This window comes from Pholcus phalangioides, unplaced genomic scaffold (assembly GCF_987345545.1).
Source record: "Pholcus phalangioides strain wild (caught in Gottingen) unplaced genomic scaffold, Ppha-v1.0 ptg000008l_1, whole genome shotgun sequence".
NCBI classification, from domain to species: Eukaryota; Metazoa; Arthropoda; class Arachnida; order Araneae; family Pholcidae; genus Pholcus; species Pholcus phalangioides.
The window spans coordinates 55,716,586-55,733,100 of record NW_028301601.1 but is presented as its reverse complement, the minus strand read 5'-3'; the positions used below and the strand labels follow the sequence as shown (position 1 = coordinate 55,733,100).

Below are 16,515 nucleotides of genomic sequence, written 5' to 3'. Positions count from 1 at the left end.
AATTACTTTTTTCATTGATTTCGAAATTATTTCTTTAATTAAAATTCTCTGGAATAAATCGTTTTTCAATGTTTTCAACTAATTTCAGAAAATGATCCGCGGGCCACACGTTGAAGCCCTCTGGTATAACGGAAAGGCTAAAAAGTCAATTCTATAGCGTTTTCTTCGTTTGTCACATCTTTTAATCTAAAAACAACGGTTTTTCTCTCCTCGTCATTTCTGATTACTTTATATCAGTAATTACTAGGAAGATCCACCATTTCGATCAATGTGATTTGGTCTTGAGAAGCGGTTTTTGTTAAATTAATAAAATTAAGCGCAAGATTAAAAATTTAAAAGATAAAAATCGAAAAGGGGAAAAATAAAGCGAGAAAATTTTCCGAGAGAAATGTATAAAGAACGTGATGGTAACCTCTCCTAGCAAAATTTCTCGCAAAAATTTTCCTTTTGACTAAATTTTTCCCACGCATTCCAAAAAATGTGCTGCCATCTACCGGTAAAAATTAGTCAAGTATTTTACAATAGAAAAATATTGCACTGTATTAATATTTTTTATTTTTTTTCAAAAAATTCTTTTGCTTGATAAACTCTCAAAATTTCCCACAAATGCTAAGAAATTTCCCACTTGGCCAAATTTTCCCCACAAATGCTAAGAAATTTCCCACTTGGCCAAATTTTCCCACAAATGCTAAGAAATTTCCCACTTGGCCAAATTTTCCCACGAATATGGGAAATTTCCCACGAGTTACCATCACTGAGAAAGAATGACACGACATAGAAAGAAAAACTAGCCATGCAAAGGGAAAGTAGCCAAACAGACAGCGCTCCGGCAGCCTTCGTTTCGCCCAATCAGGGCGCAGAATCTGGACTCTCGAACATTTTGTCTGTAGATATGGTGAACTTGCTTGGATGATCCCATGTATGTCCCTCAGGAGTGATGCTGATGATGATTATGACTTGAGAATGCGAACTTGGAAAAATACTGGACATCGGAAATTCTTACCAAAAACTTATCATTCAATGCTAAACTTCCTATATTCTTCTGTAAAAATTATGGTCAGTATTCTAGTAGACATTATGGACCATTTTGTCCCAATGAAATATGGCCAACAAAAAAACAACTTTGGTATCTGGCAACAGAAAGTGACAAGGCGCCCTTCACCAACCAAACGTAAACAAACGGCGTGTTTGTGTGGGAATCGTAACCGCAGAGTTTGTGATTGAGTAATGAGAAGAGAGCCCGAAAAAATGAAACTATGCCTTTGAAAACTCGCACCTTTCTCTTTATTCTAACTGCGGTCTTTCAACTCCTCGGTATATTTATATATATTTATTTAAGTATTTATATCATAAATATTTTTAAATCATGTGATTGTGATAGACGTCCATATGATTCATTTCGCTTTCAGTGATATCTTATCTTTAAAATTTTTTTTGTTTTTACATTTTTCGCGAATGTTCATGTATCGAAGATTATCTTAAATGTTTAGAAAGCTCACTCGTATATTGTTATATTGCACTTTACTTTGTAAAAAATGCATTATATACGTCCAATTTCATGAATACAAGTACATATAATTCAATAAATACTCTTCGTACAAAGTAGTGGGTAGATGCAAGTTAACAAACACCCAAATGGGGGGACATCCTCACAGCATCATCATTTATGGGAGGGGGGACGCGCTTAGCCAGCTGTACCATAGGGCAGCATGTTCAGATAGGTAGCAAATTTGAGGAACAAGCGGTCAAGAAAATTGGTTGAGTGGGAGAAGGGCGGCAGACTTTGTATAATTCGAAATAAACCTGCTTATGCCGAGACAGTACGGGACTAGGTCAGTGAGTGATCTAGAGCGGGGGTTCTCAAACTGTTTCTACTTGTGGTACCCTTTCCCTAATCAACGCTTATCCACAGCTTCCCAGTGCAGTTTCACAAAGAATCTCTTTGAGAAAATTTTGTCAGAGAATGGAAAAAAAAACAGGATAAGTTTGGCAACACACCGTTTGAGAACCCCTGATCTAGAGAGTTTGTAAGCATGCGAGTGAGCAAAAGAGTGACTTAAAGCATGAACAAGCATGTGAATGAACAAAAGAGTGACTTACAGAGGGAGGGACCAGGTCAGTGAGTGACCTAGAGTGTATGCAAGCATGTGAATGACCTAGAGTGTATGCAAGCATGTGAATGACCTAGAGTGTATGCAAGCATGTGAATGACCTAGAGTGTATGCAAGCATGTGAATGTCCTAGAGTGTATGAAGTGTAAACGCATGTAAATGCCCAAAGAAATGACATAGAGCATGTGCAAAAATGTAAATGATGAAAGAGTTACCTATAAAGCAAGGAACCATTTCAGTGAGTGACCTTAGAGCATGTACAAGTATGTGGGGGGCCAAAACAGTGCGCAAGCATGTGAGTGACCTTCTGGTCTTTGTGAGAGCAACAATTTTCTCTGAGCCATGTTTTCTATGAAAGTTAATTGGAATTTAATCATTTTCCAGGTATATGTTTCGCAGTGCCAAGAGATCTTAGATCGAGTGCTGGAACAATAAGCACAGAGAATAACACAGGAACTTCATCGGTATTACTCTTTTTTTTCCCCCCTTCATAATTTATTTTAAACTGGCCAAAAAAAAAAAAGAAACTGGAAGAAAGAAAAGTACTTAGGCCAGGATTATACTATAAAAGTTTTATTAAAGTTCTTTTAAAAATGCAATCCATGAGCCTATTGGTTTCATTCGAGCGAATGCAACCAGATTAGCTTATTTGGTTGTATTTCTCAATTTTTCTAAAATTTTATAGTATAATCTTATCCTGAGGATTAATTTTTGTTTTCAAGAAAAAATCATAGAAAACACTATAAATTTAGAGCCATTGTATATTGCTTTCTTCGAGACATATTCAGATCTAAAAAAGAAGAAAAATAACCTATTCAGCCTACATAAAACAATGATAAAAATACTTATCTTATTTTTCCTACATCTTCTGTCATGATTCACGAAAAGTTTCGGAACCAGTTATCTACACATACTATGGCCCTACTGTATTATCAAAATATAAATAGCCTACTGAAAAAAAAGAGAGAGAGAATTTTTTTAAATGTATTCAATCTCAATTTTCGTGAGGTTAGAGCAAAATTATAATTGTACTTGTTAACAGTTGGCATGCATTTGAATTCCAGCCAAAGCAGTGAAAGTATGTTATTAGCCAACTTCTAGGGTGCAATATTGCCAACATGGTGTGCAGCTATGGCAATGCTAGAGGGGGAAATAAAATGTTGTAATGCTAGTTTATGTTTCTGCTGATCATTTTCATGTATTATCGTCTTTGACAGAAAACAATTTCTCTGTGATTTTTTTTTTTTTTTTTTGCATTGCTGAAAATAATTCTTTATTTTCTCGCTTTTGTTTACAGACAACTAATTCCAACTCTTCAAGTTTAACGACAATTATTCCTACATCCGCACCGAAAACTGCATCTCAGGTAATATTTTAGTTTCTAATACTGTTTTATATCAAATTAAAGTATTGATTTTGTTTCTGGAAGTTACTTGTATCATAAAAAAATTCCTATGGTGAATTGAATTCAACTAATGTTCTGCTTACAAGGCAAATAGACAGTGAACAGTATAGTCTGACAATTCTATCAGCTTCGGTTTGTTCAAATTACCTGAACTTTCTTACATTGGAATGAGCATTCTTTTATGGATTTCTTTCTTGTTATGCAAATAATTACTTGCAAGCTGAGACACTCTTTGACTAGAATAGTGGTTCTCAAACTTTTGTACGATGGCTTCCTTGTCTATATCTTTGCTTATCCCAGAATAGTCCCAAAAAAGACCACTTCAAAGTACTCTCACCCTCAAAAATTGACATGCATCAGAAACCTGCTAACCTGCTCTTAGTGGAGAGACTGAATTTTTTTGATAACAAATAGATTAGTGATCACAACTCATCATCTAAGGTCAAAATAGAATTTGGTCAAGACGATACTGACTCGTTGGAGGTTTTTTTTTCCTTCTTCTGTACTTTTGTGAACATGAAAGCTTTGATTAATGTTTTTATAACCTACAATTTTCAATCTTTAGAAAGGGTGCGGTAGCCCAGGTCGATAAGATACTTGCCTAAAGTACCAAAGGATGTTTAGACTTGTCACGAGGTCGATACCCGGTTTGTTCTTGTCGGAAAACTTTCCTGACACAGGGGTACAACAGAAATGACGTGACCACAGAAAAAATTGCTACCGCAGGGAGTCCCCCCCCCCTCAAGGGGTTAGCGCACCAACCTCTCAATGAGTATAAAAAACAAGCCTGCCGTTCTGAATCGGCATTAAATTGTAGGTCCCAGTCTGATTAGCTCTCGTGTGCAGAAAATGACCGTGGTGCGATAAAAATGATCAATCTTTAGAAATGATTAATGATTCTCTGCATATAGCTGAAAAAAATTAAGCAGGCTTCCTAGGCCAGGTGCGAGTGTTGGTGTTTGTCATGCTAGCATGAGTGTCCAGAGATTTTTTTTTTAATTTCACAAATACAAACATGTAATACACAAATTCAGACATGTGTTACACGAATGCAAACATGTGTTACATGAATACAAGTGTGTAGTACACAAATACAAATATATAATACACAAAAAAAAAAAAAAAAAAATATGGATGCACACATATTACAAACAAACACTTTGTAGCCTCAAGGGACTGAAAAGTCCTTCCAGCAGGCCTAAAGGAATAAGCTATAGAATATTTTTTCTTTCTCTTGCAACTGCATTATTATATCTATTAGATATGTGTTCACAAATGTATTTTCGCTTATCTATATATATCTGAATAATGTTCACAATTAAGTTGTTTTTCGTGAAGCTCAATATAGAATACAACCATCGTACACCACTTCTCTTATTTATTATTATACTCTTTTGCTCTTTCATCTTTCAATACTTTCATCTAAATAGTTTCGTAATCTATGCGTCTGACTAAGTCAAAAATCTCATGATTTATGTTTTTATTATTATTAAATTGATTTTCAGTGTGAAAAATGTTATATATATTTATCTATTTTAGACTTGAATAAATGAAACTAAATTGTCTATAAAGCAGGGACTCCCAAGCTATACTGCACCCTTGGGAATTTTAAATGTCTTGTCCTTGAGTGGTTTGAGATACAGCTTTGACTGCAGTGTTTACTTTCATGGGAACTGTGCTTTCACTTTTATATTCATGCCAGTAAAACTCTTTCTTACGCTATAAGTTTTGCCCCCTTTTAATATAGGTAAAACTTTTTGTATACAATACAGTATGGTAGGGTCATCTCTTTTACAAAACTAGGGTTTCTACTCATCATATCTTTTTTGAAAAATTAATTGATCAATTTATTGAACTGGAAAGTTGTTAATTTACTTTCACACAATATTTTTGTTCATGTAATGAATATTTTGGTATAAACATCTGAAATGACTGAAGATCATGTTCATTATATATGGTCTTTTCAGGTTGCTGCCGATGTGGTCGTTGCTGTTATCACCATTATTGTGTTGTCGACCATTATAGTTATGGCAGTCTATTTCATTAAGAAATTCGAGCAGCTAAATAAAATGTGAGCTTCGCTTCAGTATTTGTCTTCATTTCAAACATGAATTTCATAATTACACGTGATAATATTACATAATTGATATTTCCAAGCCTGTTAGCATTAGTTAACTACAATAGTAGATGTAGTTTAATTCATTCCTCAACAAACATAATTTGTTTTGAAATCACACGTGTTAGCCGAAACAGGATTTCTCATAGGTTTCTGTGTGAAATCATTTAATTCATTCCAGGAACTGGCCAAAATATGAAGATAAGTTTTGTGTAACACTTAGAAACATTTTGAAAAAATAAAATAAAAGCCTTGACCAAAGACAGAGATGAACAGCTCCGCAAACAGATGAAGGAGAATTTAAAGAAGTTGAGATACTGAATACCTTTTTATTCACATGCACTATGCAATATCCAGTTGGGTTGTTAGGTGTCCTCTTATGTGATGTGGTCATTTCATTTCTGTGTCTCATACTTATGGAAATGAGAAAGACCCTCCTAGAATGTTCAGACCGTTTGGTTTAATGGTAAGAGTCTTCACACTGAAAGAATGTGTTTGCTGAAAAAGTGTTCTAATAGTCATATGAGTGGCAAGATGCTCATCTACTACCATGAAGGTTTCTGTCAGGTCTGTGGGTTCAACCTGGGGAAAGAACATAGAAAACTTATGATATTTAAAAAAATTAAGGTTTTATAATGGCTTGTTATGCCAAAAGCATGAAAAGAATATGTAGTTGACTTCTTGGCAACATGTTTTGTAGAGCGGCTTCCATAAATAAAAGTGTGACATAGGAAGACACGTGTTTCTTTGCGTGAAGAGTTTCTTTCACTTAGTTTGATGTATATCCAGTACACCAACCATGTTGTATTCTAGCAAAAAACAAGTTTTTACCCAACAAACCTGAGACAACTACCAATAGATGCTGCTTTCATTTCCAACTCAACTTTATCTGCAGTAAATTGCTGTATGGTGATATGACCAGAGTTTGTGTGTGGTAAAGAAGTAGTAGTCCTATGATTTTTTAATGGGTTTTTTGCTTTGCAAAAATCAATTTGTTTTACACAAAATGGCTCAAAAACTTTCTGGATGAGAAATACAGATTTATCGGAAAAGTGATTCTGGAGAGGATGTAAATCAGTAAGACTCTATAGATAGTAACTGATCATGGTTATGTGAAAACTCAGCTCATAACTCTGTTTTGCTATGTGAGTGTGTGCATTCATGTGCCCTAAATCTTTGTTTGCTGCTATAAATAAATAAAAAAAAATTTTTATCCTGTATAGGAATTTTCATATTGAAATGCAGATTGATTTAGCTCCTTACCTCTATCTAATCTCATCTATAATCTCACTTATCTTGATGAAATCTTTTCAAGAAACCCTATTAAATGATTATTAAGTTTACATGGAATTATTCTTGCATCTTCATCACAGAATGTTATCAAAATTTCATAATATAATCCTTTCATAGTATATTTTTTAAATATAGTTGTAAAAAGTATTGAGACAACCAACTTTTTCTCTCCTTGCAGGGTTCCATCATACAGGTACTCGTCACTGAAAACAGAAATAAATGGTGTGAATGGTTACGATGACAGAGTTGAATCACAATCAGCATCCACTGAAGAGGAAGATGACTTGGAGGAAGAAGAAGAGGTTGAATAAAAAATTCATATTGTATATGTGGTAAAATGATCAAGTTTGCCCCAAAATGAGGTTTACTGACTTTCTTCACAAAACATCTTTTTTTTAGGCTCACTGACTTTTTGAGCTGGTTTTTGAATCAATAGATCGTTGAATGTCAGCTCTCAATTTTTCTTCTCATTATAAATATTAATCAGTAGATTCTGGTTTAAAGATCAATAAAATAGAATGAGAAAACTTAAAAAACCACATGAATAATTGTTTACAATTGCAGTTCGGCAACTAAATTAAACTATGTGACTACATTTTTACTAATACTTCTGCTTTTGTCCGTACATGCACCTCGCAAGTAGTCTTCTGTAGAATTTCTAACAAATTGGTACATGCAGGAACATGTTGCGTTTGCGTATGTGTTGGGCTCTAACATATTTGTGTTGTCAAAGTTATGTTGTTTTTTTTTTTTAAATTGTACTGGTGCTGTTATCTGCCTTACATATTTCAAAGTGAAAAACTGCAAACCCTTAAATTTTCATGTTATGTCAATACTGTGTTGACGATCAGTCAGCTCTCTGCGAAGAAACTTTTTTCAAATGGGAAGCCTGCTCTCATTTGTGCCTTAAAGTTGGAAAACTGCAGAGAACCAGCTTCAGCCAACCACCACTGTGTTGCCAATGAGGTTTGAACCTAAATCCTGACTATGAGAGTCCAACACAATGCCCACACGATTCCACAGCAGCACAAACTGTCTTTTAACTAAAGTTACAAAGAAAAAAGATGAAGGCAGTTTTTATTGGAATGCTCACATTCTCGTCAATTTGCTTTATATTGTTAGCTTTCATGAATTGAAAAAAAAATTAGGCCCCTGCAAAATTTTCTAGGATCCAAGCACATTTTTATTTTCAAGGAAAACAACCAAAATAGCCTCCAACACTTATCCAGTCACAGACCACACTGAAAAGCATCAAGACTATGCATCAAAATGTGCCGTTTTAATTATTTTTCAGGATTCTCTGAGTTGTTGAATGTTGGTGTGGACATGCTTATATAATTTGAAAATTTTGTGTTTCTCAGATTTCAGTTTAGTAACAACAGAAAATTTTAGCTGTCAATTTTTCAGTTGTCATGGCTACATGTGTTCCTCAAATTTTCAATAATTAGAAGTAATATCTATTTCCAGAAGCACTTTGAAATATGAAAGTTTGACTCTATGTATAATCAGTCAGAACTGTTTTAACTCCTATTTTAATTTTCACAAGGTCTCATTGCCTCCAACACTTATCGTCCAGTCACAGACCGCACTGAAAAGCATCAAGACTATGCATCAAAATAAATCTCCACTTGTGCCATTATCGGGTGCCATGGAAACAAAAGAAACTGTCTCTATTGATTCTGATGATGTAAGTTTGTTTTTAGCATTTAGTTATATTCTGAAGTAATAGAAGCGGGGTACTGACCTTTCTCACCATTGACAGTTAGTGTCCCAATAATGGAATAAACATTCAGGTTGTGGATCAGTACCAGCTTTAAATATGATTGAATATTTTATGCTAAATAGTAAACATGTGTGACTATCTCTGGTGTAAAACAGTAACATCTGCCATGAAATGCTACAAGGGTATCATTCTCGAACACTATGTCAGCTTCGCATGATTTCAGTACTACAGTAGGCTCTCAGATCTTTACAGTCTATGATCTTAGTTGATGCTGTTTGTTAGGCAGGAATTTCTTCTGGTATGGAAATAAAAAGAATAGATTCATGATGGTGCTCAGATCATATCAAAAGGTGCAATTCCTTCCTGCTGGGCTGTTTTTTTTTTAATTTGACTGCTAGCTATGCCCCCCCCCCCATAATGGTTTGGCTGACAGAGCTCCCATGACTGTTCTTACCACTTTTGTTTTTTCACACTATAAATTCACTATAAGGACCCATGAAAAATCTTTTCTGGGGGGCTGTGAAAGATCCTAGCCTAGTAGTATCTCTGAGGGATGTTGTGAAGCCATTATGTTAGACTGAGTGCTCAGAGTCCACCAACTTAGATGCGACTTGCCGCTGTATTTCTTGAGGTCCAAATGTAAACATTTGGTTTTACTGGAATTCCATCCCGTGGGGGCAATTTCCACCTATTCTCAGTTGTCTTATCAGACAGTCAGTTGTTTCACTGAACCCAATTTTTTGTCCGTTTGACCCTCTAGTTCTCAAAACTGTCACTGCCATCCCATCAGACTGTCTCACCCCCTACTGACTGACTTTTCTTACATATGCCATATCATTAATCTTCTTTGTGTTCAGTTCTGTGGGTTCAGTTCTTATGTTTCATTCTCACTGAAACATTCGTCCGAGTGGAAGACGATAGAAGACGAAGTGAACTCTTTGACTTATTGCATTTAATACACATACACATGATAAAGGATGAAGCACGAATAGAAATATATGTTAACGCGTTGGCTACATGATTGCGAATGCTCAAGAGAGCGTGAGACACAGAAGCAGAACAGACAGTAATCTTAAATCACTTGAACATTATAAACAAAGCACAGAATAAGGTGTATTAGATGCTGCCATCTATATTAACGAAATAGATCACAGCACCCCTCCCTTCTTAGTTAGGAAAGTCGTCGATTCCCAGTCGTTTTGGGCGAATGATTGTTCGTTTCGGTCTCTGAGTCTTTGTTGCCACAGTTCCGTTATCGTTTGGTATCTGCTCATTTGCAAACGTTGAACTTGAAGGTTCTGCACTAGTCTCTGTTGACACATCTGCAGGAATTGGACTCGATCCGGAAATCTCTGAACTTGTAGGATCTGTAGGATAACGGTTCATCATTTGGTCAGCGTGACGTCGGACAACATCTCTGGTATCGGTGATGGCTTTGTATGACACTGGTCCGGTTGGTTTCACAACAGTAGCCGGAATCCAGGATGCACCCTGGCTATAATTTCTGATGTAGACAGCATCTTTGGCATCGAATCGTCTCACTTTTCGTTGCTTTTGCTCTGTAGCTGCATCTCGATCCTGTTTCCACCTTCTATCACCCACCAAGTCTGGATGAAGACGGTCCAAGACAGTAGTCAGCCTCCTTCCCATCAGCAGCTCAGCTGGACTGACCCCTGTTACTGAAGATGCCGTGATGTGTTCATGAAGTAGGAAATTGGAAAGACGCTTTCTTTAGGAACCTGAAACGATGCGTTTTAGAGAGTCCTTCACCGACTGGACAGTTCTCTCTGCTTGACCATTTGCACATGGTCTGTAAGGGCCTCAGCTGAAGTTTCGTCTACACGAAGCTGTAAATAAGCCTGAGCTAAATCTATTTTAGCGTAATATCCTCCACCCTTCAGGTTTGGCAGTAACTGATTAACAGCTGGAATTGGATAGGGGTGAGCATTCATGGCCTTATTCAAAGTTACCTTATAGTCCCCACATAATCTAACATCACCTGAAGGTTTAATAACGGGAACAACAGGAGTTGACCACTTTGGGTTCGAAATAGGTTCAATACCTCCTTCATCCTGAAGTTTTTTCAAAGCAATCTCGATTTTTGGTTTCATTGCAAGTGGAACATTCCTAGCCTTGAGTCGAATGGGAGGAAATTGAGGATCAAGAGGTAAAGACACGACAGGTCCTGCAAATGTACCCAATCCAGCATCAAAAACCTCGCTATATTTTTGAATTATAAGATCCACAGGATTAGATTCAATCTTTTTCACTCCATTCAATGAAATACCCAGAGGCTCAAACCATGAGAAACCCAAAATATTTGTGCATTTACATTTTGAAATTAGCAATTGTAATCTGACGTTCTTGTTCCCAAATTGTACTTCTACTATGCATGAACCTAGAAGTGAAATTAAATTTCCTTGAAAATCCTGCAACTTCACAAAAGTGTTTCTAATCTTAGGTTTGCAGCAACCAAACAAAGTTTCAAAAGTTTCTTTAGAAATTATAGAATAATAAGATCCAGAATCAATCTCCATTTTTAATGCATGGTTGTTCAATAAAACCTCGATACCTTGTTTGAAACCAGAAAAGTTAACTACAGAATTCGAATATTCATTTTCGGTTTTAATTTCATGTGTATTATGTGTGTATGCTTTATTTTTCTAAATACTCTTGGCCCAGCATACAGTTTGTACATGCCCTTTCTTGCCACAGTGCCTGAAAGTCGCTGATTTGAAACGACAATTAGAACGGTCATGTCGTCCACCACAACCAAAACATACATAACTGTTATTAGAAAAATCATCCTTTGAAACATTTTTTTGTTTCGAATTAAATTTCTTTTTACACTTCACTTGATCAACGAAATCAGAAGTTCCTGAATTAGAAACTTGAGAATTTTGAGAATAAATTTGTTTTAATTGTGAAAACGCAGTTTCAGCTGCAAGGCACTTGGCAACAGCATCGTCAAAATTCAATTTTGGCTCTGCCAGTAACTTCCGTTGAGTTCCTTCATCTCGTAATCCACATACCAACTGATCGCGCAATCGTTCAGCAAGAGTAGCACCAAAATTACAATTTTCAGCTAATTTTCTTAATTCGGTAACGTACGAATTTACTGATTCATTGTTTAACTGTACTCTCTTATGAAATTTAAATCTGCAATAAATTTCGGAGGGTTTTGGGCAGAAATGATTCTTCAGTAGTTCGAGTATGTTATCGAAACTCCATCAGAAATCTGCTGAGGCGTCACAAGGGAATGCAAAATCCCTAGCGTTTTTATTCCGCACACAGCCAAAAGAACAGCCCTTTTCTTTTCAGGAAGTGTTATCGCATTTGCTTCCAAGAAAAAAGTCAGCTGTTGTATATATAAATCCCAGGACCCCGAATTTGAGGTATCGAACTCAGGCATAGACCCAATTGTTGCCATGTTAGAATTTTATAAACATCAATATAAATAGGTACCAGTGCCACGAAACTCGAGCGTGATAAGGAAAAGCAATGTCGAAATAAACATACCAGCTCTCATCAGGCATCAGTTTGGTAAACATCCCATAGTTCGTCGCCAGTTTTATGTTTCATTCTCGCTGAAACATTCATCCTAGTGGAAGACGATAGAAGACAAAGTGAACTATTTGACTTATTGCATTTAATACACATACACATGATAAAGGATGAAGCACGAATAGAAATAGATGTTAACGCGTTGGCTACATGATTGCGAATGCTCGAGAGAGCGTGAGACACAGAAGCAGAACAGACAGCAATCTTAAATCACTTGAACATTATAAACAAAGCACAGAATAAGGTCTATTAGATGCTGCCATCTATATTAATGAAATAGATCACAGCAGTTTTCTTGTAGTTTTTGTTAAAATTATCTCTTATTTTTTCATGTGTCTTGTGTTTTTTTATGGTCACTGTCAGTGACGTACATAAGAACTCAAATACAATATTGTTGTAATTGTACTGAAGAATTTTCCCTTTTTTTCCCCCCAAAAGTCCTTTAGTATGTTCAATAGTGTGCCTTTGGAGACAGTGGGGGGGGGGGGGCACGCTAGGTTTGGAGGGCACAAGGAATTTCTTCCAAAGAATTTTCCATGATTAACCTTCAAAAAGAATTTTAAATTAACGAAAATAAATGATTAAACTAGCATATAAAGGTATTTTCTCTCAACATTTAAATTTTTTTACTTTTTTTTTCTTATATTTTGAATTTTTTATTGTCTTCAGGGGAAGGGTATAGATGCCTTATGTTTCCTCCCTTCTATACATGTCTGGTTACTATTGCTTTATTAATGACTTACTACATAAAATCTTTATCTAAAAATATAATGTTTGATGCTTTTTTTTACAGGAACTCCTTCAATAACAGACAGAAAATATTGTGTAATATATATATATACGATTGTGTGTGTGTGTGAAGATTTAGTGCTCGTTTTTATACTCATCATTGAAGCTTATTGTGCATCCTGGAAATTTGTAGTGGCTTATTTTGTCTCGTGAAAAAAAAGTACTTGTTCATTGTGTGAATCCAATCCACGAGTAAGTGCGCGTGCATGCATGGCTGTGAAGATTGTCGATAGTGAATGTTGAAAAAAAAAGTGGCCTATCTGTATCAATACCATACATTTTATCAGTGCACATGAATTGTGATTCAAAAACCTGCCATATATATCAAATGAGAGATTAAATATTCAAAATCGTGTAATTGTATGGTAAACTTACCTTCGACATTGTTTCTATGCAGTAATGTTTGAATTGATAAAAGTTTCAAAAAAGGTTTTATCAAAAGTAATGGCATTGCTTGATTAGGTTTTTGTCAAACATGAGATATTAATTTGGTGTCCTTAATATTTCATCAGTATATGAAGTAACAAACAAGAGCATAATGAGAATATTTCTACTCATTTATAATGAAAAGTCTATATAACAATATGTTTCTGCAGTCCCTTCGGTATCATTGTATAGGAATTTCACTGCATTTATATATATTTACCTGAAATCAATGTATGTTGATCCTATACAAGTATGTTTCAGAGGACTTGAACTCAGATTTGTGTCAATTCAGAGATTAGTGTGACAACCACTCAAAATATCATGCAGATTCTTTTAAAGTGACATTTACATAGCTGCCAACTATCCCTGACTGTTTTTGGGAAGCTCAGAAATTCCAACTGTATCCCCCCCTCACCCTACCCTTTTGGAAACTTCCATAGTTTTCAGACTTTGTATCCTCTTAATGGGGGAGGGGAGATAAGTGGTAAAAAGATTCTTAAATGGGGTGGGGGGGGGAGCAATTTCCTCCTCTGCCCTCCCACCTATGCCAATAATGTAATTTTCCTCTGAATGGGAAGGGGGTGATTACCCCCCCCCCCCAATCCGCCATATTGCAAAAAAAAATCTACTTTTCCCTTTTTTTTCTTCAAAAAGTAAATTTTCTCCCACCTATCGATTGTAAGAATCTTCCACTGAAGAAAAAATCTAATGCCTCTGCCCTCCCTTCTTAAATTACATCATCAATGTCAGTTGGATGTTTTTTTCTTTTAAGCTTGATCAGTATAGTTCCCCAAACTGCAATGAGATTTGGAAAAAAAAAGGTAAAGCAACCAGGCATCTATTTGCCATGATAAAACTGGTTTGGGGTGACCATATTTCCTGTTTTTTTTATCTGGATGGTAATGTTTTTTTGGCATGAGTTTAGTTTGAGTGTAGTAATGACAGATAATTTAGCCTGCTGTTGCTTGATAAAATTAGCAACTACTTGCTCCAATTGATGATGCGTGGCATGATGTTCCATTTTTGTTACAGTTAGTTAACATATGCATTATAATCTAAAGTTTTTCTTGGCCAATTTTTGAAAATATTGATAATATTTCTGTCTTTTGCTAACAATTTCTTTCTCCAGAATTTTTCTACAATTCTTTTGACGCAGTTTTAGCACTATCAGAAGTTTTGATTATGATGTACCCTTTCATGTTTTGTCTACATAGGGTATTTTTGTACAAAGAATTCAGATACTGTATATGCAGAAATCTAATTCTTATTCTCTAATGTCGGCAGCTATGTGTGTATCGATTTTTCAGTGCCTATACTTTGTGTGGCATCTTTACTGTATCCAAACTCTCTCATGTGTGTATATTTGAAAGTATAATTTAATTGATAGCATTGAGAATAATGCCAAATTGATTATAATGATTGTGTTATTAATTATTTGGTATGTACAGTGTGTGAATTTTTTTTTGTTTTATAATAATTTTAATATAATATCAATATTATACCATTGATATTGTGTATTTTACTCAGAAAATGGGAAATTTTCAAACCCCAAAGCAGAATGCTTTGCGATGTTCTGCGGTAAAAATTCCCGTAATAGTGTTTTACATTTTTCTTAAAATTCCAGATTGATCTGCAGTAGCACTGATTGTCTCTCTGCAGAGAGCAGGGAGACCTGCAACACGATACTGGCATAACATGAAAATTCAAGCATTTCCATCTTTACTTCTGAAAATCGAAGACTGATGGCAGCATGAACAAGAAACAAGCGCAACTCGACAACATTAATACGTTAAAGCCATGCACTCAGAACACACATCTTGGCATGTGCTGATTCGTTAGAAATTCCGTAAAGGAATGTGTATGAGGTACATGTATGGGGTTAAGTAGTAGCAGCACTAATTGTTCTGTGATGTATGTCAGGTTTCAGCATATTCTGCTTCGGGGTTTTCAAACAGTTTCCTCTGTTAAAATTTGATGTAAGTTAAATGACGAGACATCTGGAAAAATATAAAATACACATTTCTCAAAGTGGCAGCTCTTATATTATTTAAAACCGGTATCGGAAATAAGGATGAATCGTCACAAATTGTCCTCTTCTATATGATGGCTGAGAAAGCCTTGTGTATTTCAATTATCAGATTGTGAGGTTATTAAAAAGCCCACTGTATTTTTTCCACTGTGAAACTTCAATAACTTGACACCCCACAAAAGTGTCGATAAACACGTTGACTTTAGCATATGTCAAGTTAGTAGGGTTTCATTTGGCATTACCCTCTCAGTTTGTTAACATCATTTATGTCATGTACATATATAATATTTGAACAGTTCCATTCCATCATCTATAAATCAAAAAAAAATTATCTGCAATTTTCTGTGAAAAGCTTCAGAATAAGCTCGAGATGATAAAAAAAAAAGCATAAGGTTATTGGAAATATCTTATTTGCAAATTAGCAGTTTGATTGCCGAAAGTTACAATAGCTTTCATTTTTTTAACTTAAAAATTTCTATCTAAAAACTATATTTTTAGCTTATTCAACTCTCACTTAAAAATTTCATGTATCCACTCATCCATGCTTATTTGTGACTTTCATAGTCCACAGGTTGAGATTCCAGGCTTCAAGAAGTGGTGAGCGATCCTACCCCCCCCCCTTAAGGTATAACAAAGTGTTTTTGACCAACAACAAAAAAAAAAGAAAATGAAGAATCGTTGAAACATATAAGAGAAATGTAAAAATTTATTAAATTTCCAATCCACAAGCAATTTCCAAAAATTTTTTGTGATGACGAAATGCAAATCAGGGTCAACTTAAACGGTTTAACGATCTTGTTTCGAGTTGAAGAGGTTTCTCTCCATTGAATTTAGTACTGCGCCAACCATGAAAATAATTAAATGTTAAGTTTTATCTGCATGTCAATATATGGAGGTTCTACTATATCATCTTGCAACACAAAAGCATCTGTATTCCATGGTACGGGAATCAACCATATGGCCAGTGGCGTCAGAGCTAGGATGTTATGCCTGCAGACAGTATTTTTTAGCATGGTGCAGAGCAGTACCCAGAATTAATTCAGAAACAAATTTTCCTAC

General features: G+C 35.4%; 1 protein-coding gene across 1 annotated transcript; it reads left to right on the top strand.

Moving 5' to 3' along the window:
* Window positions 1-1,153: 1,153 nt before the first annotated feature.
* On the top strand, window positions 1,154-16,103 carry LOC149084558 (uncharacterized). The gene is made up of 7 exons (XM_089234986.1): window positions 1,154-1,314; window positions 2,496-2,575; window positions 3,409-3,477; window positions 5,484-5,587; window positions 7,104-7,227; window positions 8,472-8,612; window positions 13,006-16,103. Exons 1-7 carry the CDS (start codon window positions 1,257-1,259, stop codon window positions 13,018-13,020), a joined length of 591 nt encoding a protein of 196 aa, XP_089091112.1. The 5' UTR covers window positions 1,154-1,256; the 3' UTR covers window positions 13,021-16,103.
* Window positions 16,104-16,515: the final 412 nt, after the last annotated feature.